At 44.5% G+C, this 27739-nt stretch overlaps 1 protein-coding gene and 1 long non-coding RNA gene across 2 annotated transcripts; one reads left to right on the top strand and one right to left on the bottom strand.

Annotated features, from left to right (window-relative positions):
- Window positions 1-27703, bottom strand: LOC136462357 (uncharacterized). Its single transcript, XR_010760699.1, has 3 exons — window positions 27581-27703; window positions 25831-25883; window positions 1-216 (listed from the first exon to the last, which is right to left on the bottom strand). It is a non-coding gene; the product is annotated as an uncharacterized lncRNA (long non-coding RNA).
- Window positions 1415-3030, top strand: LOC136462356 (F-box protein GID2-like). Its single transcript, XM_066461467.1, has 2 exons — window positions 1415-1777; window positions 1931-3030. The coding sequence occupies exon 2, from the start codon at window positions 1996-1998 to the stop codon at window positions 2692-2694; it is 699 nt and encodes a 232-aa protein (XP_066317564.1). The 5' UTR covers window positions 1415-1777; window positions 1931-1995; the 3' UTR covers window positions 2695-3030.
- Window positions 27704-27739: the final 36 nt, after the last annotated feature.

Here is a 27739-nt window from a genome sequence, read left to right as displayed (position 1 = left end):
ATAAAGTTATATCTAATGCGCAACAAGGTCTCTGATACCACTTGATGTAGACTAGGCCTAATCTTTCAAAAGGTATGATAGCGTCGATTGGTGGAGACTCGACGTTCACGATCTAGGCTTCGAACCAAGACTGATTCGGACCCTCGTAACCGTTACACCACTGCTCCGTTGGTTATCAACCACGCGGACGCGATTGACCTCACCGAGAAAGCTTTCCTGCAAGCGAATCGAGAACACAAGCAAAAATGGGATGAACACAATCTGAAATTGCAAATAAATATGAGGCTTTATGATAACAAAAAGGAGTTTGAGTCTTTATTCGAAAGGACTAATCGCCACAGGCGAACAAGATCAAGAACTAGGGCTCTGGTTCACAGCAAGCAGCCTTGACGGCATAATTGCAGCAAAACGATGTCTGTTTCACGAGGAAATCAAGAATTAAACAAAACTCAAATCCTAAGGAGAGCGACGACTGCTATTTATAGAGTCTTGGGCGTCACACCCCTGGACGCGCCCCCTAATGGGCCCAAACACGATACACGGTCCAATAAACCAAAAGACGGTGTCGCAGCAACTTGGCAGATTCTGGATGCTGACTTGTTTCGACGATTTCCGTTGATTTCGAAAGTCTTTTGATGTGAGACTACTTGGATTGGCTTTCTTATTAAATTAGGTTTCCAACCATATGTGGATCGTCGGAAATGGAGTCCGGATGCGTCTTAAATAACCAGTTTAAGACAGACTGGTCCTGGAGGCCGAGGTAGACTCGAACTTGAGTTGCTTTGGACCTCCACCTCGAGGATTCAAATCAAATTAGCCTCGGACCTTCTTTTTAACTTTGGACACCCTTATTGACCTTCTACCCCTCCATACCATGCATAAAATATAGTCATATGTATGGGTGTTATGTTCTCATCGCTACAGTACATGTGCTAATAATAGATTGATTAAACTTAATAAATTAGTCTACGTCTGTGTAATTAGTTATATAATTAGCTCGTATTTAGTCATCCTAGTTAGCATTCGAATATCTCGTGTGACATGAACTAAACTTTCCCTGTATCAAACACCTCCTTAATATAACTTCATTCATGCATTGAATTTGACTATGGCCCGTTCGGCTTACTGAAAATTGGCTAAATTGATTGAAAAAAATACTATTTTGGTTAAATTATTGTGAGAGAAAATATTGTTCCGATTGAAAAAAAAAACTGAATAATACAACTATAAGGTAAGCCGAACGGAGCTACGTCGTGAAGGAAATTGGCTTCTTTCAGCGTTCACGAGAACCTGAAGAATGTTTTTCGTGTTCCGGTGCTCGTGTTGTTGCTTTGAAATTTGTGTTAAAATTTTGGCCGCCCGTTGCGATGCACAGGGACACAAATCAAGTCAGTGTGAAAAAAAAATAGGGAAATTAAGCCAAAAAGCTCGGGGCCGGGGGGAGAGGAGCTTCTCCGACCACGGACGCCTGACGCCTCTCATCTTCTCCATCCCCGCGTTGCTTCCCCGCCCGCTCCCGGATTGGCGCTGCCGCACTCCTGGATCTTCCACACCCAAATCGACTCCGCCACCGCCCGGATCCACACGGCGCCGTCACGGATCGACGTGCTGCCGCCACAGATCGCGCGCCGTCGTCCGGATAGGCGCCGTTCGGGAAGGAAGAAGGAGGCTACGGAGTGGGCGCAAGCTAAGCTTCGGCTATCGAGCTCCATGGAGATGGAGAACGCGCGGCCGCCGGATGCCGAGCTCTGGTGAGAGGGTATCGAGGAAAAGCTAGGTATGGCAAACACCATAGATTTTCGTCTAGGTACTTTCCCATGAAGAAGTGGCAAAAAGCATATAAGCTGCTAAAAAGTTGCTTAGCTCAAGCTTTGCGAAACAGACACCGATCGTTCCCAGTATAGATAATAAACTGCACTGCTTCACGCAGGCTCATCCGCTCCTCCTCGCAAGCAGTGGCTGACCCACGAGCAAGGCTGCCCCGAATCGCTGGCCATGAAGTGCCGCTCCGATTCGTCAGGCAGCGGTGGCGACGACCCCCGGCCCCCGGCCCCCGCTGCCACGGGCGAGCCAAGTAAGAAGCAGCGGACGGAGGGCGAGTGCTCGTCTTCAAGCTCCATCGCGGCGGGCGAGTGCTCGTCTTCGTTCTCGCAGGCTCCACCGCCGCCGGTGTTGCCGAAGGACGCAAGAGTGGACGAGCCGGCGCCGCCGCCGCCTCCAGGTTCGGAGCCCGGAGGGGGCGAGCAGGTGAGGGTGCCGGATCTCGGGGAGGACCTGGTGTTCGAGGTGCTGATGCGAGCAGAGGCCCGGACGCTGGCGGCCGCGGCGTGCGTGAGCCGCGGGTGGCGCGTGCTGGCGCGGGACGAGCGGCTGTGGGAGGCGGCGTGCCTGCGGGATTGGGCCTACACGGGATTCTCCGAGCAGATGCTTCGCAGCGTCGTGCTTTCGCTCGGCGGCTTCCGGCGCCTACACGAGATGTACATCCGTCCGGTCCAGCAGCGTGCTGCTGGAGCGCCGCCCGCCGGGCAGCAGCAGAGGCGCCAGTTGCCGGTGAGGATGGGCCGGGATCAGGTCCAAGTCTCACTGTCTCTGCTCTCGACCTCGTTCTTTCTGAAGATGCCTGATGCTCCTCCATCACCTCCTAAGGACAAGGATAAAGATACAGATAAGAATGGAGGTGGCCAATGTGGGTGACCACTGATCAAGTTTGTGAAAAATAGGAGCCTATCTCCCATGCAGCATCACCACAAGCTGCTTATGTAATGTCAGGTGATTAGATTGTGGTTCTTCACTGCATTTGTGGGAGTCAAGAAGGTGATAAAATCACTTGGATTGGTGGGCAGAGATGACTATTCATAGGGAGGCAAATAAGCTGAGTGAGATTAGATGGAATGGACTATGGAGTGCAAGTGTATTGGATGACTGCCAAGTCTGTGTGTTGTACCTAAATTACACATGATCAGCTAATGTGTAAAGTTTCCATGACATATATGTGAATATGTGATGTGCCAAGAGAGATTCATTCATGCATCATGCTCTTTGTGCTGTTGTGCCATGGCGTTTTTCAAATCCCCATGTGTCGCCTAAGGGAGTAAGGGTGAACCCCTTTTTGTTTTGTTTGAAATCCTTTTCATACCCATGGAAAGGAAAAGGACTTAGCTGTTTAAGCTTACAATATCTTAATAAATGTGAGGAATAGCTGAGATGTTGACTTGTGTTACTGAAGTTCAGTTTAGTCCTATGTTTATTGTTTACTGCATGCTATTCTTAGGTCTGTTAAGCAAATCTGATGCAACTGCTGTATACTGATTGATAATGTTTATTTGGAGAAAATATGAATTTCTCAAATTGAAAATTCAAAATTTAATGAGGCCATCATGCATGTATGACACAGTTGTCTGTGGATTCATGTAATTCATTTCAGTTGGATTCTTCTGTCGCTTTGGTAGATTTATTTATTTATTTCTCACATTGTGCCTTCCAAATTTTGACCTTCTTTCTCAATGATTTATCCCTATTTAGTTAAATCTGAGATTTTTTAGGATAAAGTTTACAAATTGGTCCACCATTTTGGTCTGTAAATTAGCATTTAACTCACCAAAGTTTTCCCTTGAAATTCCAGTTGATTCTGAGAAGTACGAAGAGATGATTGAGTTCATGGAGAAGGTGGCTAAGACAGTTGATTCTGAGGAGCTCACTGGAGGAGCACTACCTTCTGTCAGTTGCTTACAAGAATGTCATTGGAACCCGATGTATTTCATGGTGCATCATATCCTCCATTGAGTAGAAGGAAGAAGGCCGTGGCAGTGTGGACTGCGTCCTTCATTTCACTGTTCTCATATTAAATTTTGTTGACTAGGGCATTAACCTTTTTTGTGTACAATTTATAATGTGTTAATTCTTTTTTCTGCTAAATCTTTCAGGATATTGCTCTGGAAGAGTTGGCCCCCATCCATCCTATTAGGCTTGGGCTGGTGCTCAACTTCTCAACTCGCCTGACCGTGCTTGCAATCTCGCCAAGCAGATTTGATTTCTAGATCCATTACATGGTCTGTATACTGTTTTTTTTCTTCTTTTTTGCAATCCTTATGAAAAATATGTGTGAAAACATGAACTGAGGTTATTATGCATTTCACAGTTCAGACAGCTGTTATTAACCTGGCTTTAGCTATAACTTGTAACTAGTGCAATATATTGTTACATAATCTACTGCTACCTTGTGTGAACACAGAAAGGGAAGGCGGCGCCAAAAGGCCTCTTGCTGTGATACTGTAGCCGCTGCAGGTGCAGGCGCCGCACGGCTCACCTGCAGCACTGTAGGCACATGCAGAGGCCGGCGCAGAGTCAGTCCTATATGTTATCTAGTCACTGTTGCAGCAGGACAGCTGTACTGGGACTAGATGGATAGAGTTGTATAAATAGACTACCACGACAACTCAGTAAAGAGAGTTCAGATTTGCCATCTCACAGACAGAGTTTCGACCAACGCTGGTGTCTTGTATTGTGTGTGCATGATCTGTTCTCCCTTCTTCTTCTAGCTCCAGCCATAGTGTGTGGGGACGGACAACGCTTGTTCGTGGTCGGCACGGCTAGTGGGTGCTCGGCAACACTAGCGGGTGCTCGGCAACTGAACCGGTGATCCTGTGGGCCAACAAGTGGCATCAGAGTCGTACAAGCGCCGTCGTCAGACTAACCGCTGGTGATGACGGGCGGTTCGGAGATGGGCGATAGCAGTGGCACTGCTGTGGCTGCCCAGCCACGACCGAAGGTTGTTGTTTGCACGGTGCGAGAGCTTAGTGGCACGAGTTGGCCGACGCTGACTCGCACCAACTATGGAGAGTGGTCGGTGACCATGAAGGTCAAGCTCAGTGCCCGACGGCTCTGGAATGCTGTTGACAAGGGCACCGACAATAAGGAGGATGACATGTCAGCGTTGGAGGCTATCCTCGCTGCTGTACCGGCAGAGTACAGGGAGCCGTTGGGGGCGAAGAGCTCGACTAAGGAGACGTGGGAGGCTATTGCGGCGATGCGCGTCGGTTCTGACCGCGCAAAGAAGGCGGCGGCCCAGCTTCTGAAGCAGGAGTACGCCAACCTCAAGTTCAAGGATGGTGAAACGGTGCAGAACTTCTCCCTCTGCCTGCAGACACTCATCAGCAAGCTGAAGAGCCATGGCGTCACCATCGATGAAGAGGAGACGATCTCTAAGTATCTCCACTCCGTGTCGGCAAAGTACATCCAGATCGCTCTCTTCATAGAGACAATGTTGGACTTGTCCATCCTCACCATTGAGGATGTGACAGGTCGTCTACGGGCGGTGGACGAGCGCCTGGAGCAGGCGGCAACAAGGAAGGACAGCGGAAAACTCCTGCTAACGGAAGAGGAGTGGGCTGCACGGAGGAACTCCGGGAAGGCAGCCTCCTCCAGCCGTGGTGGCCATGGTAAGCGCCGCGGCAAGGCTTCTTCGGAGAAGAAGAAGCAGGTCGACCCCAACGCCTGCCGACGCTGCGGGAAGATGGGCCATTGGGCACGGGAGTGCCCAAATCGCAAGTAGGAGAAGAAGGCTGAAGTTCATCTGGCGCAAGCTGATGATGAGGATGAGGCCACTATCCTGATGGCGACGTTCTGTGCACTGCACGACGTCGAGGCCGAGGAGAAGGAAGAGGCGACGATGGTGGAAGGACCTGGGAAGGCCCTGAAGACTGTCAACCTCGACGAACCACACGCCCAAGTCCACCTCGGACATGTGGACGCCGACCAGGAGCAGCGGTGGTATCTGGACTCTAATGCCAGCAACCACATGACGGGCTCCAAGGCATCCTTCTCCGAGCTCGACGACGATGTTACCGTGATGAGGACATGACACCATCGGATACGACCATTGTTTATAAGGTGAGCTCATTCCTATATTTGCATAGTGATTTTTGGTACAATTCACTTGGTTCCACATGTACATGTCGTTATTTGAATGTAGGTACAAATATGTCTCAACGTGTAAGTTCATCAAAGTTGAATTTTTGGTTCATCGGCAGCTCGACAGTGCTTCATTGGGAAGGCCATAACTCAGCCATCTGGAGTGCGATCAAGGTCAATGAGCACTTGATGGAAAGCTTGTTTGATAAGATTTCAAATAGATCTGGTCTCATCTCAATATCACATCAGCAAGGCCTCCAAACCATCAAGATATTCTATCGCTGTTTCTGTTGGGAGCTACACTGTCATTATGGGCTTGTTATTCATCTTTGGGACCCTGGCCTAAGTGGGAGCACACCCCAAAGACTTGGAGAACCCACTAAGAAAGCCCTTGGACGTCCTCCTCCTTGGCCACCACCTTAGGAGGCCAGCAAGGACGTCCAAGCCAAGCCGGAGGCCCAGTCCAACTTGAGTTCGAGTTCATCTCGGGCTCCAGGACCAGCATGTAATAAAACGGACATTCAGGTCGCATATGAACTCCGTTTTTGATGATACACATATGGATGGAAAGATAATTTTATAAGGAAACCAATGGAAGTGGTCCCACATCAAAATTCCATCAGAATCAATGGGAATCGTCGAAACAAGTTGACATCCAGAATCTGTCACGGCGCTGTGTCGTCTTTTGGGCCGTTGGGCCTTGTAACGTGTTGGGACACCTTTAGGATGTGAAGAGGGATCCTTGGACGTCCCTTAGGCTATATAATCAGTAGCCACCACCTACATTAGGTTTTGAGTTTTGTTTTAGATCAATTTATCATTAAACAGTCGTTGTTATCGGTTTGCAAGACCCCAACTTCGAGTGCTTAATCATTCATCTGCAATTGTCACTTTAATTGAGTTGCTTTTTATCTTGTTCTTACTTGTGTTCTTCGATTCGCAGCAGAGATTAGCCTTTTTGGCGAGGTCAACCGGATTGTGACACGGTTGATAACCAGAGAAGACGTGGTGCTAAGGTTGCAGGGTTTGGGTCTTTGTGATCTAAAGCCGGATCGATGTGTCGCTCTCCGAACAAATCGTTGTTTATCTTGAACCTGACAGAAGATCGGGATCCCTGTCTCCATTAAGTGGTAATCAGAGCTTCAGGTATACCGTCAAGTTCGCATCTTACCCTTAGTTTGAGTGTTTTTGCTTTTATTCCATAGTCCAATGCTATATTTGTTTCCTATCCTATAACCATCCGCGCCATAGCCTTTGCATGATTCAGTTTCAGAGTACGCTTTGTTGAGTTTGTGTCCTAGGTCAAAGTCTTGTTGCTGGTTTAGATTGTGTTCTTTTCTAGTTTGTGTTGATACCTCCACCCGCCGCTATTCCGTATCACCATCGGTTTGCATCTTGTGTCCACTAAATCCCTGATTCGAGCAGCTTCCTTAAAACAGTCATAACTTTTGCATCCGAACTCGAAACGGGAAAATTTTTATATCTACGGAGAACGCTAGAAAATTTTAGATCTATTTCATCCTAGCGTTGCTGGGTTCGCAAAAATTAGATTTGCGAAATTCGATTAGGAAAATTGAGTTTCTGGGCCCACAAGTTTTGGTATGCTTTTTAGAGCACAGTCCTAATTTTCTATAGGCCACATCTTTTATTCAATTGAGCTTAATTTTTTTGTGATTTATTCTTGTGTGCTCCTTCCTGAGAAAAAAATATCAAAAGAGCAAAAGAAAGAAAAAAAAGATTGGGTAAAAAAATAAAAGAAAAAATAGTAAAAGAGAATAGAAGATATCGAAAAGGAGCACATAAGGAACACTCAATAGCTCTATTGTTTGTGGTATCTTTTGTCTTGTTTATATCCGTTGCTACCTTTAATACTTGTTTCCTTTCATCCTTGTTTCCTCTCTTGTTTATCATAACTGGTGATAGAAACACGTATTGGCCAGCAACTAGGACAAGTGCTTTGGACATTTATTCAATATTGCTGTCTGTCACTGACTTGTGTGCCACATATATATATTTGTTCTTTTTCGTGCCTCCCAAGCTCCACATATACTTCAGATCGTTACAAAAAAAGACCCTTATAATCTTGGTGTCACACCCTCATAGGTATCACGAACAGCCACCGATTGTACCGTCCACTACTTTGCGTTGGTAAGAACCTTGTAAGAACTTGGTAAGACGTGTGAGAGTGTGATTCCACTTACCCATAAATAGTTGATAGGGGATTTATATTAATTTCTAACAATATCAAACAACAAGTTTCTGTTTAAGAGTGAATTGCAGGAAATCATGGACCAGAAGTTTACAAGGATGGACCGAATAAAGAACAATGAGCCCTCACATATAGACTATAATCATCAAGGTATGAGAGGTAAATTGACCATATCATCCTTTTCGGGTCATTATGATGCTGAAGGATACCTTAATTGGGAGATAATGGTAGAACAAAAGTTTAGTGCCCACCTTGTACCTGAGCAATATAGAGTTCGACAAGCTACTAGTGAGTTTAAGGACTTTGCCATTATTTGGTGGTATGGGCTAGTTGCAGAGGATGTTTTACCTGGTACATGGGAAGAACTTAAGATAGCTATGCGTGATCGTTTTATTCCTCCTTCTTATAAACATGAATGGCATAACAAATTGCAGTGCTTAGAGCAGGGCAATATGTCTGTCCAAGAATATTATACAGAGTTTCAAAAGTGTGCAATACGTTGTGGGATAGTAGAGGACATAGAAGATACCATTGTTTGTTTTTTTGGTGGTTTGAGGCATGAAATACAAGATATTGTTTTCCATATAGAATTTTATACTCTCAAACGTTTGTTCCAGCTTGCTATGCTTGCAGAAAAAGAATTGTAGGAATATCAGCAAAAGAACCATACCAACATTGGCGACAACCTCAACCATATTTTAGCAAGGGTGGAGCAACCATTTGCGAAGGTTGAGACTACGATAAAAAGGCGAGTGGTTACTTTCGCCACTACAACAACATCTTCACCACCACCACCTTCCACACATACTTTGGAGTCTGGTAAAACTTTAAACCATGCTGAAAATGCACAAACTAATAGAGATAGAGCTGCTAATGAAATAAAAGAATTGGATATTAAATCTGAATTGCCTTTATCAAAAAATAATTATTCTAATAATGCTAGTGATAAAGAAGAGCTGTGTGAAAATGCTTTTATTATACGTATGCCACAACTAGTGAATGAGTATGATGCTTTGGCTTTGGAACCAATTACTTATGCTGAACATAAAAAATTGCTTTCCATTGCTACCGAAAAAGATAAAAAGAAATTATTGTATTCTTCAAATACTTTGGGTTATATTGAGTTTGATACTTTATATACTCTTAGTAGTTTAGAAGAGAAACTTGAATGTGTTGAATTGTCATGGTTGTCTACTTGTACATATTATTTTATTGGAAAATATAATTATAAAGGAGAGTATATGATGCATCATGTCTATATTTGTTCAAATCTGAAATCTCCTTATATTGTGCAAAAGTATGATCAACCAAAGGATTGCAATTGCTATAATCTTGTCATGTCGAGTTCCCCTAGTTTTGTTATAAAGAAACATGTTAAATTTCAAGAAGGGGAGCAATGTTGGCTACTACCAACAACGTTTTCTTCAGCTAATCCCAAACCGTCCCAAACCGAGGACGGTTTGTTATCAAGAAGGGGAGGATGATGAGGACATGACACCATCGAATACGACCATTGTTTATAAGGTGAGCTTGTTCCTACATTTGTATAGTGATTTTTGGTACAATTCACTTGGTTCCACATGTACATGTCGTTATTTGAATGTAGGTACAAATATGTCTCAACGTGCAAGTTCATCAAAGTTGAATTTTTGGTTCATCGATAGCTTGACAGTGCTTCATTGGGAAGGCCATAACTTAGCCATCTGAAGTGCGATCGAGGTCAATGAGCACTTGATGGAAAGCTTGTTTGATAAGATTTCAAATAGATCTGGTCTCATCTCAATATCACATCAACATGGCCTCTAAACTATCAAGATATTCTGTCACTGTTTCTGCTGGGAGCTACACTGTCATTATGGACTTGTTATTCATCTTTAGGACCCTGGCCTAAGTGGGAGCACACCCTAAGGACTTGGAGAATCCACCAAGAAAGCCCTTGGACGTCCTCCTCCTTGGCCACCACCTTAGGAGGCCAGCAAGGACGTCCAAGCTAAGCCGGAGGCCCAGTCCAACTTGAGTTTGAGTCCATCTCGGGCTCCAGGATCAGCGTGTAGTAAAACGGACGTTCAGGTCGCATACGAACTCCGTTTTTGATGATCCACATGTGGATGGAAAGATAATTTCATAAGGAAACCAATGGATGTGGTCCCATATCAAAATTCCATCAGAATCAATGGGAATCGTCGAAACAAGTTGATGTCCAGAATCTGTCACGGCGCTGCGTCGTTGTCTTTTGGGCCGTTGGGCCTTGTAACGTGTTGGGACACCTTTAGGACGTGAAGAGGGATCCTTGGACATCTCTTAGGCTAATTAATCAGTAGACACCACCTACATTAGGTTTTGGGTTTTGTTTTAGATCAATCTATCATTGAACAGTCGCCGTTATCGGTTTACAAGACTCCAACTTCGAGTGCTTAATCATTCATCTGTAATTGTTACTTTAATTGAGTTGCTTTTTATCTTGTTCTTGCTTGTGTTCTTCGATTCACAGCAGGAATTAGCCTTCTTAGCGAGGTCAACCGGATTGTGACACGGTTGATAACCAGAGGAGACATGGTGCTAAGGTTGCAGGGTTTGGATCTTTGTGATCTGAAGCTGGATCGATATGTCGCTTTCCAAACAAATCGTTGTTTATCTTGAACCTAACGGAAGATCGGGACCCTCGTTCACATTATACCGGTACGGTGAAGTTTGGTGACGGCTCAAGGATGGCTATCTAAGGGCGCGACACCATCATCTTCAGGTGCCAGAACGGGGAGCCTCGCACGCTAACAGATGTATACTACATCCCGCAGCTGCATTCCAGCATCATCAGCATTGGTCAGTTGGATGAGCATGGTAGCGAGGTACTGATCAAGGACGGAGTCCTTAGGATCAGGGATCGGGAGCAGCGACTTCTTGCTAAGGTGAAGAGGTCCCTGAACCGGTTGTACCTGCTCGACCTGAAGGTAGAGTAGCCGGTGTGCCTAACGGTAAGGCACTCCGAGGAACCGTGGATGTGGCATGCCCGGTTTGGACATCTCAACTTCGATGCGCTTGGTCAGCTGGAAAAGATGGTTTGAGGGCTACCCCACATCAAGCACGGAGGCGAGTTGTGTGACAACTGCCTGGCCGAGAAGCAGAGGAGGCTACCTTTCCCAAAGGTGGCCAAGTATCGCGCAAAGGACGCTCTCGAGCTCATCCACGGCGACCTCTACGGGCTGATCACGCCTGCTACAAACGGTGGTCGATGGTACTTCCTCCTGCTCATAGATGATTACAATCACTACATGTGGCTGCAACTCCTGACGAGCAAGGACGAAGCGGCGACGTCGATCAAGAAGTTTAGGACGCGCGCAAAGGCCGAGAGCGGCAAGAAGCTCCACGTACTGAGGACTGATCGCGGCGGTGAATTCACTTCGGTGGAGTTCGCTGCGTACTACGCGGATCAGGGTGTGGGGCAACACCACACCGCATCGTACTCGCCACAATAGAATGGCGTGGTGGAGCGATGGAACCAGATGGTGGTCGGCATGGCCCGATCCATGATGAAGGCCAAAGGCATGTCGACAAGGTTCCGGGGGGAGGCGGTGACCACAGCGGTGTTTATCCTCAACCGCGCTCCGACCAAGGCCTTGACGGGCAAGACGCCATTCGAAGCTTGGTATGGGCGCAAGCCGAGCGTGTCTTTCCTCCGGATATTCGGCTGCATTAGCCACGTCAGGAAGACAAAGCCGAACCTCACCAAGCTAGAGGACAGGAGCACACCCATGGTGTTCCTAGGCTACGCGGAGGGTACCAAGGCGTACCGGCTCGATGACCCATGTGGAAACAAGGTGCTTGTCTCACGCGACGTCGTGTTCGACCAGGAAGCGGCTTGGGACTAGAGCAGTCTGAGCACGGGGAAAGCTGGCGGCTTCACCAGCACCTTCGTCGTTGAGCACTTGGTCATCCACGGTGGTGGAGACACTGAGGAAGAGGTGCCGAGCACTCCAGCGGTAGAACCGAGCACTCCTAGGGCAGTGCCGAGCACTTCGGGAGAGATGCCAAGCACTCCTAGAGGGATGTCGAGCACGTCAGGAATGGTGCCGGGAGGTTCTACAGTGGTGGCGACCACTTTAGGACAGGTGCCGAGCACTCCCGTAGTGGAGCCAAGATGTCTTGCAGTGGTGCCAACCACTCCAAGACTGAGGCTGAGCACTCATACAGTATGGCCGAACATTGCAGGAGTTATGACGAGAAGTCCAGAAGTAGTGCCGGGCACTAAACTTGGGGTGCCGAGCACTTCAGGTACTGTGCCGAGCACTCTAGTGGAATAGGGAACTCCATCAACGCTGATCGAGTTCGTCTCACCTCCAAATGACATCACTGAGTTTGTGGATGCCTACCATGAAGGCGAGGAGGTGCGGTTCCGCAGGCTGGACGACATTGTCGGTGGCACATGACCCTCAAGACTAGCTGGCCGGCTGCTCAATGACACAGATGAAAGCTCTAGTTTGACTTTAGTGAATTGATAAAACCCTAAGTGCTAACCTAGTTTATCAAGTGATCATGAGATAAGTAGCACATTCCAAGTGGTGAAGCAAATGAAGATCATGACATGATGATGGTAATGCCATGGTGATGATCAAGTGCTTGGACTTGAAAAGAAGAAAGACAAAAACAAAAAGCTCAAGGCAAAGATATAAATTATAGGAGCTATTTTGTTTTGGTGATCAAGATACTTAGAGAGTGTGATCACATTTAGGTTTAATAGTCATACTATTAAGAGGGGTGAAACTCGTATTGAAATGTGGTTGTCAAAGTGCCACTAGACACTCTAACTCATTGCATATACATTTAGAATGTAGTGGAATGCTAACACCCTTAAAAATGTTTATGAAAATATGCTAACACATATGCACAAGGTGATACACTTGGTGATTGGCACATTTGAGCAAGGGTGAAGAAGTTAGAGGTGAAAAGGAGTTAGTCTCGCTAGTCACAAGGTGACCGGACACCGGTCTCAGAGAAACCGGCGTGTTCGGTCAGTTGTGATAGCGAAGACGCTGGCGTCGGTCAAACGACCGAACGCTGGGTCGCTCAGCAAACGGACACTGGTAGGCTATGTTCAGTCATAGTGATGTGGCAGCACAAAAGAAGACACTGTGTGACCGGACGCTGGCTATGTCCGGTCAAGCATGACCGGACACATCCGGTCGAAGAAATTTGTTTCTGGAACCTTACTAGAAACGATCGGACACTAAAGGCTGAGCGTCCGGTCAGTTTATGTGCTGCGTCCGATCAGCAGACGACTATTGAAATCTGACGAACAGTATTTGAAGTAGGGGACATGTGGCGTGTATCACATGATCGAATGCTGACCGGAGCGTCCAGTCACCCCGTGTTGTGCTCAGTGAAGGGGTACAACATCTCTATTTTGTGGGGGCTTCTATTTAAGCCCCATGGCTAGCTCAAGCTCACACACTTGGCCATTTGCATTGACATAGCAACCTTGTGAGCTTAGCCAAAGTCCTTTCACTCATCTCCATCATTGATTCATCATCTTTGTGAGATTGGGAGAGAATCCAAGTGCATTGCTTGAGTGTTTGCATCTAGAGGCACTTGGTGTTCGTATTTTGCTATGGGATTCGCTTGTTACTCTTGGTGGTTGCCGCCACCTAGACGGCTTGGAGCAGCGAGGATTGTTGAGCGGAGGTTGGTGATTGTCTCCGGCTCCAATCGTGGTGATTATGAGGGGTTCTTGACCTTTTCCCGGTGAAGAGCCAAAAGGTACTCTAGTGGATTGCTGGTGGCTTGTGTGATCCTCATCTTGTGTTGGTTGTGCGGCACCCTATCGAGGGTTTGACGTGTGATGCCAATTAGCGCGTGAACCTTCAAGTGAGTGAATCACCACAATGAGGAGTAGCTTGCCAGCAAGCAAGTGAACCTCGGTAAAAAAACATTGTGTTCATCATTTGATTCCGAGATGATTGGTCTTCATTGTTATTCATTTGTGTGATTGATTGGCTCCTTTCTCGATACAGCGGTATAACCTTCTTGCTCACTCTCTTTATATTACCGCAAACTAGTTGTCAAGCTCTTTAGTGTAACTAGTTGTGAGAGCTTGTTAGTTTGGTTAGTGTGGCTCTTTAGTTAGCCTTTGAGGGCACATTAACTTAGTGTAGTGACATAGCTATTGTGTGGATAGAAACTACATCAACTAGAATTATGGAAGGTGGCTTACATTTTTTAGTAGGCTAGGGCAATACTTACTTCGCCTCATAATTGTCTAACCGGTTTGCTAAGTGTTGTAGAAATTTTTATTAGGCTATTCACCCCCTCTAGCCATTAGAACCTTTCAAGTGGTATCAGAGCCGAGGTCACCATGATTTGAGGCTTAACAACCTTCGGTGTAAAAATGGCTCAAATCAACAACACCAAGAAGCCACCCCAATTTGATGCTCAAATTATCTCTATTGGAAGGCTAAGATGACAACATATATTAAGTCAATTAATAGGAAGGTTTGGAAGGTGGTAGAAACAAAGATTGAGATAGAAGATGAAGAGGCTCCCACCGCCGCCGAAGAGATGCTACTACAAAATAATGGCATTGCTCTTAGTGCCATCCATGATGCTTTGGATGAAAGAATATTTAAGTAAATCAAGAACATTGAGAGAGCTTATGAGGCATGGAAGAAGTTGGAAGAATCATTTGAGGGCACTTAAGCCGTGAAGGGTGCAAAGGCTTACATTCTCAAAGAGAAGTTTACAAGCTTCAAAATAAAGGAGGATGAGAGTGTGCCGGACATGTTCCATTGGATGAAAGTGCTTGTCAATGATCTCAAATCACTTGGTGAGAAGATAGAGGACAAGGACTTCTCTAATAAGTTCTTGAGATGTTTACCCGCAAGATTTGGCATGTTGGTCACCTTGCTAGTGAGGACCGGTTTAGACACAATAACACCAAACCAAATCTTGGGAGATATTATGACCAATGATACTTATAGAGATGATGATGAGAAGGAAGAAAAGAGGGAGAAGAAGGATGAGAAGAGGGATGATAAGAAGAGCGTGGCATTCAAGGCCACATCATCCAAGGGCAAGGCAAAGCAAGAAACATCAAGTGAAGATGATGGCTCATGGGATGATGATGATGATGAGAAGATGGCTCTCTTTGTTAAGAAATTTGGCAAGTTCATGATGAAGAAAGGGTACCATGCTAGAAGAAAGAAGTCTTCATCCAAGAACAAAAAAGAGTCAAGAAGGTGCTTCAAGTGTGGAAGCAAAGATCATCTTGTTGCTCAATGTCCATATAATAGCGACAATGATGATGATAACAAGAAGAACAAGAAGAAGGACAAAAAGAAAAAGAAAGATAAGAAGGACAAGATGACCTTCAAGAAGAAGAAGGGTGGTTCATATATGGTCACTTGGGATAGTGATGCTTCCTCAAGTGATGATAATGATAGTGATGATGACAAGACCACCAAGAAAAAGGCATTTGCAAGCATTGCTATAAATGAGAAGCCTTCTCTCTTTGACACTCCATCATGCTTCATGGCTAAGGCCACTAACGTACAAATTTATGATGATGGAAGTGATGAAGAACATGATAACGAAAATGAAAATGAAAATGATAGTGATAGTGATGATGATGAACCTACTAAAGATGAATTATTTGACATGCTAGAAGATGCTAAAGAACAATTTGACATTAAGAGAACGAAATGCAAGAGCTTGAATAAGGAGGTAAAAGCCCTTAAGCAAGCCCTTGATGAGCTCAAAGCAACTCATGAGAGGCTAGAGGAAGCCCATGAGAAGTTTGGCAAGGCTCACAAGAAGCTTGAAAAAGCTCATTCCTCTTTGCTTAATGGGCAAAATAAAAAGAAGCATGTTGAAACTTGCAATGTATGCTTAACTTGTGATATAATTGATGAATCATTATCTATGCATATTGTTGTTGCTCCCACTAACCCTTCTTGTAGTACTTCTACTTCTACCTCATCTAGTAGTGATGGTTTCACTTGTGATGCCTTACTAATGGTTGAGAATGAGAACCTTAAGAAGGAGGTCAATAAGCTCACTCACATCTTAGCTAAGGCCTATGGTGGTGAGGACCGCTTGCTTATGTGCTTAGGTAGCCAAAGAGCTTCTCTCTACAAAGAGGGATTGGGCTATATCCTTAAGAAAGTCAAGGCGACCTTTGCTTCTCACAAGACTAGTTTTGTGAAGAACAATGGTCGGTTTTACACTAGTTGCAAGCAAGTTGATCATAAAGAGCACGGATGCAAAAACAAGAGTAAAAATGCTAATGTATCCTCAATTAAGATTAATTCTTTCTATGTTCTTACTAAGGATATAAATGGTGTGAAGGCTAAGTTCATTGGTAAACCATGGATGGGCTCAAAGAAGAAAGCCATTTGGGTATCAAAGAGCTTAGTAACTAACCTTTAAGGACCCAAGCAAGTTTGGATACCTAAAAAGAATTGATCCTCTTTTGTAGGCCAATTATAAAGCTAGAGAAAGACATTGGGTTCTTAATAGTGGGTGCACTCAACACATGACTGGTGATGTAAGAATATTCAACTCAATCAACACCAATGGCAATGATGGTTATGATAGTATTACATTTGATGATAATGGCAAAGGCAAGGTCAAAGAGCTTGGTAAGATTGAAATATCCAATGATATGAGCATATCTAATGTGTTGCTATTAGAGATCTTGAACTTTAATTTGTTATATGTGGCTCAATTGTGTGATCTTGGATTTAAATGCATATTTGGGGTAGATGATGTAGAGATCATAAGTGTAGATGGCTCTAACTTGATCTTCAAAGGCTTTAGATATGAGAATCTATACTTGGTTGATTTCAATGCTAGTGAAGCTAGATTATCTATATGCTTGTTCACTAAGTCTAGCATGGGTTGGTTATGGCATAGAAGGCTTGGTCATATTAGAATGAAATAATTGAATAGATTGGTTAAGCATGGCTTGGTTAGAGGCTTGAAAGATGTTGTGTTCGAAAAGGATAAGCTTTGTAGCTCTTGTCAAGCCAGCAAATAAGTTGGAAACACCCATCCTAAGAAAAGTATGATGAGCACTAGTAAAACATTTGAGTTATTGCATATAGATTTGTTTGGGCCAACACAATACACTAGCATCGATGGTAATAAATATGACTTTATGATAGTGGATGATTATACTAGATACACTTGGGTATTCTTGTAGTGGACAAAAGTGATGTGTTTGCAACATTTAAATCATTTGTCAAGGGCATTCACAGTGAGTTTGAAACAACCATCAAGAGAGTTAGAAGTGACAATGGTAGTGAGTTCAAAAACACTAGAATTGATGAGTTGTGTGATGAATTTAGAATTAGATATCAATTCTCGGCCAAGTACACTCCACAATCAAATGGCCTTGTTGAGAGGAAAAATAGAACACTCATTGATATGGCAAGGTCTATGCTTAGTGAGTATAATGTTAGTCAATCTTTTTAGGCCGAAGCTATCAACACGGCTTGCTATTATAGCAACCACCTTTATTGTCACCCATTGAAAGAGAAGACACCATATGAGCTCTTAAATGGTAGAAAGCCCAACATTGTATATTTTTGGGTCTTTGGTTGCAAATGCTATGTCTTGAAGAAAGGCACTAGATTGGGCAAGTTTGACAAGAAATGTGATGAATGATTTCTACTTGGTTATTCCACTACAAGCAAAGCATATAGAGTTTGGAATTTGGATAGTGGTACTCTTGAGGAAGTTTATGATGTTGAATTTGATGAAACCAAGGGTTCACAAGTAAAGAATGAGAACTTGGAAGATGTTAGAGGCATTCAACTTTTAAATGCCATAAAGAACATGGATGTTAGTGAATTGAGACCTAGGCAAGTGAATGATGATGAAGATGATCAAGTGCAAGTGCTCTCCAACTTAATTGTGCAAGATGATACAAAATCAAGTTAGTACAAGTGGTTCTCATAACAATGAACAAGATCAAGTGGCTAGCACATCATCTCAACCCAATGATCAAGCAAGCACAAGTAATCAAGTTCCAATGCTTCAACCAACAAATATTGCAAGGGATCATCCATTGGACACTATAATTGATGATATTTCTAGAGGTGTACAAACAAGATCAAGATTGGTATCATTTTGTGAGTATTTCTCATTTGTATCATCCATTGAACCAAAGAAGATAGATGAAGCATTGAAGGATGTTGATTGGGTGAATGCTATGCATGAAGAATGGAATAACTTCACAAGAAATCAAGTATGAGAATTAGTAGAGAGACCAAAGGAACACAATGTGATTGGAACCAAATGGGTCTTTAGAAACAAGCAAGATTAAGATAGGATAGTAGTAAGGAACAAAGCAAGATTGGTAGCACAAGGGTATACACAAGTTGAAGGTCTTAACTTTAGAGAAACATATGCCCTAGTTGCTAGATTGAAAGCAATAAGAATCTGGCTAGCCTATGCTTGTGTCCACAACATCAAGTTCTATCAAATGGATGTCAAGAGTGTATTTCTCTATGGTTACATCAATGAAGAAGTATATGTTGAGCAACCTCCTGGTTTTAAAGATGACAAGAAGCCCAACCATATATACAAGTTGAAGATGGCATTGTATGGCTTGAAGCAAGCACCTAGAGCATGATATGAGAGATTGAGGAACTTCCTACTCTCTAAAGGATTCATAATGGGCAAGGTTGACACCACTCTCTTCATCAAGAAGATTGGAAAAGATTTGTTTGTGTTGTAAATCTATGTTGATGACATCATATTTGGATCAACCAATCAAGATTTTTGTGATGAGTTTAGAAAGATGATGGCTAATGAGTTTGAGATGTCCATGATTGGAGAGTTGAGTTACTTCCTTTGTCTTCAAATCAAGCAATTGAAGAATGGTACTTTTGTAAGTCAAGGCAAGTATATCAAGAATATGATCAAGAAGTTTGGCATGAGTGATAGCAAAGTCATTAGCACACCAATGGGAACAAATGGTAACTTGGATAGTGATGCAAGTGGCAACATGGTGGATCAAAAATTATATCGGCCTATGATTGGAAGCCTACTCTATGTGACCGCATCAAGGCCGGATGTCATATTTAGCGTATGCATGTGTGCAAGATTTTAAGCCTCACCAAGAGAAAATCATTTGAAGGCTACAAAGAGAATATTGAGGTACTTGAAGCATACAAAAATTGTTGGTTTGTGGTATCCCAAAGAAGCAAAGTTTGAGCTAGTTGGTTACTCCGACTCGGATTATGTGGAATGCAAGGTTGAAAGGAAGAGCACCTCAGGCACATGTCAATTGTTGGGAAGATCACTTGTTTCATGGTCATCAAAGAAGCAAAATAGTGTTGCATTATCAACCACCGAAGCTGAATACATATCCGCCGGTAGTTGTTGTGCACAAGTACTTTGGATGAAGGCCACTTTTAGTGATTTTGGAATCAAGTTCAAGAAAGTGCCATTGCTATATGACAATGAGAGTGCAATCAAGTTGACCAACAATCTGGTTCAACATACAAGAACAAAGCACATTGATGTCCGTCACCATTTCATAAGAGATCACCAACAAAAAGGAGAAATTTGCATTGAGAGTGTAGGCACCGAAGATCAACTTGCCGATATATTCACCAAGCCATTGGATGAGAAAATGTTTTGTAAGCTAAGGAATGAGTTGAACATATTGGATTTCTCAGATATGTGTTGATGCACCCCCCCCACTCATATGACATGTCTCTCCTTTAAGCAATCCAAGGTAAAAGTTGATTGGTATGACATACATCCTTGCTAAGGACATGTTTAGTGCATCTAGTCATCTCTCCATCTTATTAGGCTCATTCATGAAAATCAAATGAATTTGATGTTTATATGGTATCACTATTGCTTCTATGCTTGACTTGATCTAGTGGTAGCATATGACATGTTTATGGGCTTGTAAACCTAGTGTTTAATCTAGAAAATGAACTCTAAGGGTTTAACTCAACATGGTATAAGATAACCCTTATTTAGAGGTATGAAGAAGCTTGTCCTTGGATCAAACCGAGTTAAATATCTTTGATAAATGATCTAGATTGGATCAATTTTGGGAAAATAATCCTCACCCCATTGATTGACATTAATAATCTCAACCTATCTATTTTTTAAACATTTATGGTCATTGATGATAAAGAGGGAGAAAAACAAAGATATTAGTGATATTAGTACATGGGGAGAAAAACAAAGATATTAATGTACTAAGATGATGAAAAGACAACAAAGGGGGAAAGAAATAAAAGATATAAGTGATAGGGGGAGAACTTGACATAGGGGGAGAGATATGACAAGAGATATGACAAAAGAAAATGGATCAATTAATTTTTTTAGCACACAAGTAGGGAGAGCAAGCTCATGAACTTGTATGGTGCATTTGAATGTGCATTTCATATGTTTGCTTGCATGGCATAAGTTCCAAATTTAAAATATCCATGCTTGTGTGATGTATGCTAGTTGTAAGATTGAATGATGAAATAAAATCACTAGATAACTTTCATTTCCAAAGTGTTTCCAAGTGATATTAAACTAACCATGGTGCTAAGGATGATATATTGGTGCACTCCGATTGGTATCACGCTTCAAAGGTCCATCTTTTATACCTTAGCATCATTTGGTAGATATTGTCTCCTATATTTCCTATCTAAGCATATGTGCAAGCTACAATCCAAACTCTTAGCATATATGTAGGGGGAGCAATTGCTACCATTTGGGGTTCATAAAACTCGTCTATATTTTTTTACACATGGTAAATATGCTTGGACAAGCAACATGGATTCAATTGAATTTCAATTTATATCTTTGCGAAAGGGTTATTATCAATTACCAAAAAGGGGGAGATTAAAAGCTCTAGTTTGGTTTTGGTGAATTGATGAAACCCTAAGTGCTAACCTAGTTTATCAAGTGATCATGAGATAGGTAGCACATTTCAAGTGGTGAAGCAAATGAAGATCATGACATGATGATGGTAATGCCATGGTGATGATCAAGTGCTTGGACTTGGAAAGAAGAAAGAGAAAAACAAAAAGCTCAAGGCAAAGGTATAAATTATAGGAGCTATTTTGTTTTAGTGATCAAGACACTTAAAGAGTGTGATCACATTTAAGTTTGATAGCCGTACTATTAAGAGGGGTGAAACTTGTATCAAAATGCGGTTGTCAAAGTGCCACTAGACGCTCTAACTCATTGCATATGCATTTAGGATCTAGTGGAATGCTAACACCCTTGAAAATGTTTGTGAAAATATGCTAACACATGTGCACAAGGTAATACACTTAGTGATTGGCACATTTAAGCTAGGGTGAAGAAGTTAGAGGTGAAAAGGAGTTAGTCTCGCTGGTCATAAGGTGACCGGACGCTGGTCTTAGAGAAACCGACTCGTTCGGTTAGTTGTGACAGCGAAGACGCTGGCATCGGTCAAACGATCGGATGCCAGATCGCTCAGCGATCGGATGCTGGCAGGCTGTGTCCGGTCATGGTGACATGGCAGCACATAAGAAGACACTGTGTGACCGGATGCTGGTTGTGTCCGGTCAACCATGACCGGACGCGTCCGGTCGAAGAAATTCGTTTCTAGAACCTTACTGGAAATGACCGGATGCTGAAGGCTGAGCGTCTGGTCAGTTTGTGCACTACGTCCGATCAGCAGATGACCGTTGAAATCTAATGAACAGTATTTGAAGCAGGGGACACGTGGCGTGTATCACGTGACCGTACGCTGAGGGCCAGCGTCCGGTCGATCGGACCGGAGCATCCGGTCAACCCGCGTTGTGCCTAGTGAAGGGGTACAACGACTCTATTTCGTGGGGGCTTCTATTTAAGCCCCATGGCCGACTCAAGCTCACACACTTGGCCATTTGCATTGACACAACAACCTTGTGAGCTTAGCCAAAGTCCTCCCACTCATCTCCATCATTGATTCATCATCTTTGTGAGATTGGAAGAGAATCTAAGTGCATTGCTTGAGTGTTTGCATCTAGAGGCACTTGATGTTCGTGTTTTGCTACGTGATTCGCTTGTTACTCTTGGTGGTTGCCGCCACCTAGACGGCTTAGAGCAGCGAGGATCGTCGAGCGGAGATTGGTGATTGTCTCCGGCTCCGATCATGGTGATTGTGAGAGTTTCTTGACCTTTCCCCGGTGGAGAGCCAAAAGGTACTCTAGTGGATTGTTGGTGGCTTATGTGATCCTCATCTTGTATTGGTTGTGTGGCACCCTATCGAGGGTTTTGGCGTGTGATGCCAATTAGCACGTGAACCTCCAAGTGAGTGAATCGCCACAACGAGGAGTAGCTTACCGGCAAGCAAGTGAACCTCGGTAAAAAACATTATGTTCATCATTTGATTCCGAGGTGATTGGTCTTCATTGTTATTCATTTGTGTGATTGATTGGCTCCTTTCTCAACACAGCGGTATAACCTTCTTGCTCACTCTCTTTATATTACCGCAAACTAGTTGTCAAGCTTTTTAGTGTAGCTAGTTGTGAGAGCTTGTTAGTTTAGTTAGTGTGGCTCTTTAGTTAGCCTTTGAGAGCACATTAACTTAGTGTAGTGACATATCTATTGTGTGGATAGAAACTACATCAACTAGAATTGTGGAAGGTGGCTTGCATTTTTTAGTAGGCTAGCACAACACTTGCTTCACCTCATAATTGTCTAACCAGTCTGCTAAGTGTTGTTGTAGAAATTTATATTAGGCTATTCACCACCCTCTAGCCATTAGGACATTTTAGCAGAGCTGCTGCTAGTCAGTGCAGAGGAACCGCTCACGTTCGCGCTAGCCGAACGGGACAGAAACTGGCGACGGGCGATGCTGGAGGAGATAAAGGCGATCGAGGAAAACGAGACATGCCAGCTCGTCGATCCACCATCAGGATGTCGTCCGATCAGCCTAAAGTGGGTGTATAAGGTCAAACGGGACGAGCTCAGCGCCATTGTCAAGCACATGGCGCACCTCGCCGCCCGAGGCTTTGTTCAGCGTGAGAGCATAGACTTCGAGGAGGTCTTTTTGCTAGTAGCGCGCATGAAGTCAATTCGTTTGCTACTTGCTTTGACAACAGCAAAGGACTGGCGCATCCATCACTTGGATATTAAATCGGCCTTCCTCAACGGCGAGCTAGCGGAGACGATCTTCGTTAGGCAACCTCTAGGTTTTGCTGTCAAGGGAGAGGAGCACATGGTGCTCCGACTGCGCAAGGCGCTCTATGGGCTACGGCAGGCCCCCCGAGAATAGAACGCCAAGCTTGACGCCATGCTGGGCGAGCTTGGGTTTCAGAGGTGCGCAACCAAGCACGCGCTCTACACACGGTGATGGAGGAAGGAGGAGCTCGTCGTCTATGTGTATGTGGATGACTTAATCGTCACCGACGCGTGCACGGAGGACATCAACAGCTTCAAGCGCGAGATGGTGGCTCATTTTTGAATGAGCGATCTCGGCGCACTCTCCTACTACCTTGGCATTGAGGTGAGACAGGGGAAGGAGGAACTCACGTTCGGTCAGAGCGCGTATGCCTCCAAGCTGTTGGAGTGGAGCGGCATGGTTGAGTGCAAGCCATGCGTGACTCCGATGGAGGAGCGGCTGAAGCTGACGAAGGCCAGCACCGCGGCGAAGGTGGATGCGACACTCTACCAGAGCATCGGTGGCGGTCTGCGCTACCTAGTCCACACAAGGCTAGACATTGCGTTCGCCATGGGCTATGTCAGTCGCTTCATGGAGGATCCCAGAGAGGATCACTGGGCTACGGTTAAATGGCTACTGCGCTACGTCAAGGGGACGATAGATCATGGGATCATCTTTCCAAAGACCGATGGGAGTAGGCTGCAGCTCACTGTGTTCAGCGATGCAGACATGGCAGGGGATATCGACGGGCGACGGAGCACCTCTAGCGTGCTCGTCTTCCTCGGGTCGGTCCTAATTTCATGGTTGTCGCTGAAACAGAAGGTGGTGGCACTATCTACGTGCGAGGCAGAGTACGTAGTGGCGGCCACAACGGCGTGCCAAGTTGTGTGGCTACGTCGGCTACTGGGCGAGCTAACCGGCGTGGAAGCTCACCCACCAGCACTGATGGTGGACAAGCTGCCCTCCATCGCCCTTGCAAAGAATCTAGTTCTGCACGACCAGAGTAAACACATCGACGTGAAGTTCCACTTCCTCAGGGACTATGTCGATGGAGGGCAGATCGTCATCAAGTTTATCGAAACTGGTCGGCAACTCGCGTACGTCCTCACCAACCGCTCGGACGTCTTCGACTCACGGAGCTGAAGGAGATGATCGGCATGGAGGGGTACAAGGGTTAGCAGTAGGATTAGGGCAAGATTGTTAAATAATCTACTGCTACCTTGTGTGAACACAGCAAGGGAAGGCGGCGCCGAAAGGCTCCCTGCTGTGATACCGTAGCCGCTGTAGGTGCAGGCGCCGCACGGCTCACCTGCAGTACTGTAGGCACATGCAGAGTCCGACGCAGAGTCAGCCCTGTATGTTATCTAGTCACTGTTGCAGCAGGACAGCTGTACTGAGACTAGATGGATAGAGTTGTATAAATAGACTACCACGACAACTCAGTAAAGAGAGTTTAGATTTGTCATCTCACAGACATGGCTTCGGCCAACGCTGGTGTCTTGCATTATGTGTGCATGCTCTGTTCTCCCTTCTTCTTCTTCTGGCTCTAGCCATAGTGTATCGGGACGGACAACGCTTGTTCGTGGTCAGCACAGCTAGTGGGTGCTCGGTAAGACTGGTGAGTGGTTCACTCACCTAAGCCGTTGATCCTGTGGGCCAACACATATTAGTATTTTTTTATGGACCAATGTATGCAACTAAAGGTGAGTTGAATCTAAACTGCTGATGAAGAATTGAAGATAAGGCATTATGATCAACTAAATAATAATTCTAAGGTTCTTAATAAACAAAAAAAATTAGATTAAGTGACAAGCGATGAGCAAAAATAGCAAGCATAAGCAAATGACAATTTGGCACCTGTTTCTTCTGCAGTTCGGGAATCTTTAGGATAGTAACCTTACATTTCTTCTGGTGGAGTTAATTTTCTTGGTTCGGTGTTTGCTATCAAGTGCACCCTCCTTTTCTTTCTTGCCCTTACCTATCTTGGTCCTCAGCACTTTAAACTCAGTCCTTTTATGACATAGTAGGGCCGTACTCTTGGTCTCTTAATTCTGCTATGTTTGTTGATGAGTGTGGACTTCCGTCAGCTTTGTATTTTCTACGCCATAGATATTTTCACTTACATCCTATTGTTTTGTGGAGTCAATCCCTTGAATATTCAGTTTCAAATTGCTTGGCTACAGGTCGAAGACATGGAAGAAATCAAAGAGGCTCCCAAGGGTGAATCCGGAGATGGGCAGTAAAGAAAATCCTTGTGCCCAGAAATTTACATTTCAGTATTCAATCTACTGTGAATCGGCCATGTGCTCTGGGTTCTTGTTTGGTCGATATGGGTTGTATTATGCTTGTGGTCGCTGGAAATAGGAGATTCCCATTGTGCTGTCTGCTGTGCTAGAATGGCTTACAGGTACCCTGCTGCTTGGCAGGTGGCGTCAAGCTACAATTTTGGTTGAGGGTGCCTTATTTATTTTTAACATTCGTGTCACTTTGTATTTGTAGATTTGAGTCTTCCTCTCTATATTCGTATGTTTCCTGTTGTGATTTTAACGTGTTCCCGTTATATAGATTTGAGTCTTCAAGCTATTACCCTTGTGTTCCTCGAAGCTCGACGCAATCCAGCTCCTCATCAGCGTGTTATACCTTTAATTAAAAAATAATAAAGCAAGGGAATGATCAATCATTTAAGAGAAGCATTTAAGTTTTACACAAATTGCATTGCAAATTTTACATGGTTGTTACAAACAAAGAAAGCTAAACTACTCAAGGTTTGCCACGTGCCACGATATATATAGGTGATAAAAGATCATAAAAGTGGACTGTATATTTTTTCATGTAAAAATGAGAGTAATCTATAGCTCTTATAAATCAAAACCCTACTAAAAGATTTATAAGATCCCACAGTGATCCACGTCATCAAGTATTATGAGCCGTCTAATTTGCATTGTAAGCTAAATCCATCCATTCATCCGAGTACTACGAAGGTCCATCCCACGTCTGTCACCTGACCGCTTACCTCCAGGGTCCATTTATATAAAACAAAAGAAAAGGAAACGCCATGCACGCCACTACAGGTACTACAAGCACCGTCCCGCTCCCTCCTACGTAAATGAGCCTGCCCACAAACACCGCCCACCATAAAGAAAAGGAAAATAAGGACGTGTTTGGAGCAACGGCAGCTGCAGCAACTCCGGCAACGGCAAGTCAAGATTAGGGAGAGTTTGTTTGGATAATCATGACTTGGAGTGTGTGTGTGCTTGCATGTCGTTCATCAGGTGCATGTGTGTGCTTGCATGTCGTTCATCAGGTGCATGTGTGTGTAGGCTGATCGAGTCTAGAGGCCAAGTCGTTGGCGGTTAAGCGCATGCAGGAGCACGTCACGCGAGAGAAGGATGGAGACCCGTTCATGTGAAGAAGTATGTGGCTCACGAACGCATGAAACCAGGTCGTCCAAGCTGCCATGCGTAAGTGCGCGTGAGGCTTGCAAGGTGGGTGCAGCGGCGCTGCGTTGCCGTGGGTATAAACTGGCCATGTAGGCTCGTGGTTTAGAGTGTTCCGAGTCGTGTGTTTGAATAATAGAAGCCAAGATACAGGTGTTCGGCGCCGGCAAGTTTATCTGTCTACTGTTCATCTTTTACCTCTGTTCGTCGAGAGTTAGAGTGACTCGGTTCAAACAACAGGCTGACTCAAAGTGCATAAATGGGGTATAATTTCATATTGAAATCATTAGACCTTTGCAAGTATGACTCCGGAAAATCAAGAACGGTGTTAACAAGACAAAAACAGCAGGACATTAAACACCAATATCATCTCCTACCCAAATTAATCAGAAACCCATTACAAGTTTACATGACACAACACAGAAATTTGAGGAGCAACATGAAGTGACCATAATTCATAGAAATCACCACAAAAATACCCCCTAGGTCAGAGAATATTGTTTTCTTGTCGAGGAAATGGTTTACTTGAGTTAGAGGCTTAGAGCCCCAGCATGAGCACCCAAAAATTTAGCCCTAAATCCACGATAATAGCAACAAAATCAAGAAGTGAGGTATCCAGCAACCAGGTTCCTGCTAAACTACTCCAGAACCAGAGTCGGCCAATCATACTATCATGCCATTCGAACCAATTTCTCGACCAAACAATGAATACTGTTGCTCACGATTCGACGCACATGCTACCAAACACAATCAGATAGCACAAGACGAAACAAGTTTGGTAGAAGGTATTCGATGATAGTTACTTATTTGCTCATTCCCAGGCGACCAAGGTTTCAAGTTGTTGCCGTGGAGCAAATTTACCAAAAATCAGTGGTGGACTGCAGGAGAGGAGATACAGACCTGCTGGATGCTAGCGTTCTCGTTGTGCTCCGCGACTACTGCGGCCGACCCGCGCTACTCCACCAAGCAAGGCGCCCACCCCGCGCCTCGTCGCTGCCTGCCGAACTGCTTGCGGATGCCGCCGCGCCCCGTCCCCGGGGGCAAACCGCCACCCAGCTG

Source organism: Miscanthus floridulus, chromosome 7, assembly GCF_019320115.1.
Source record: "Miscanthus floridulus cultivar M001 chromosome 7, ASM1932011v1, whole genome shotgun sequence".
In the NCBI taxonomy this organism is placed as follows: Eukaryota; Viridiplantae; Streptophyta; class Magnoliopsida; order Poales; family Poaceae; genus Miscanthus; species Miscanthus floridulus.
The sequence above is the reverse complement of the archived record's forward strand: the minus strand, read 5'-3'. Positions and strand labels throughout refer to the sequence as shown.

Coding starts and splice junctions, on each gene's coding strand:
- LOC136462356 (XM_066461467.1), top strand. CDS start 1,996: ATGAAGTGCCGCTCCGATTCGTCAGGCAGCGGTGGCGACGACCCCCGG.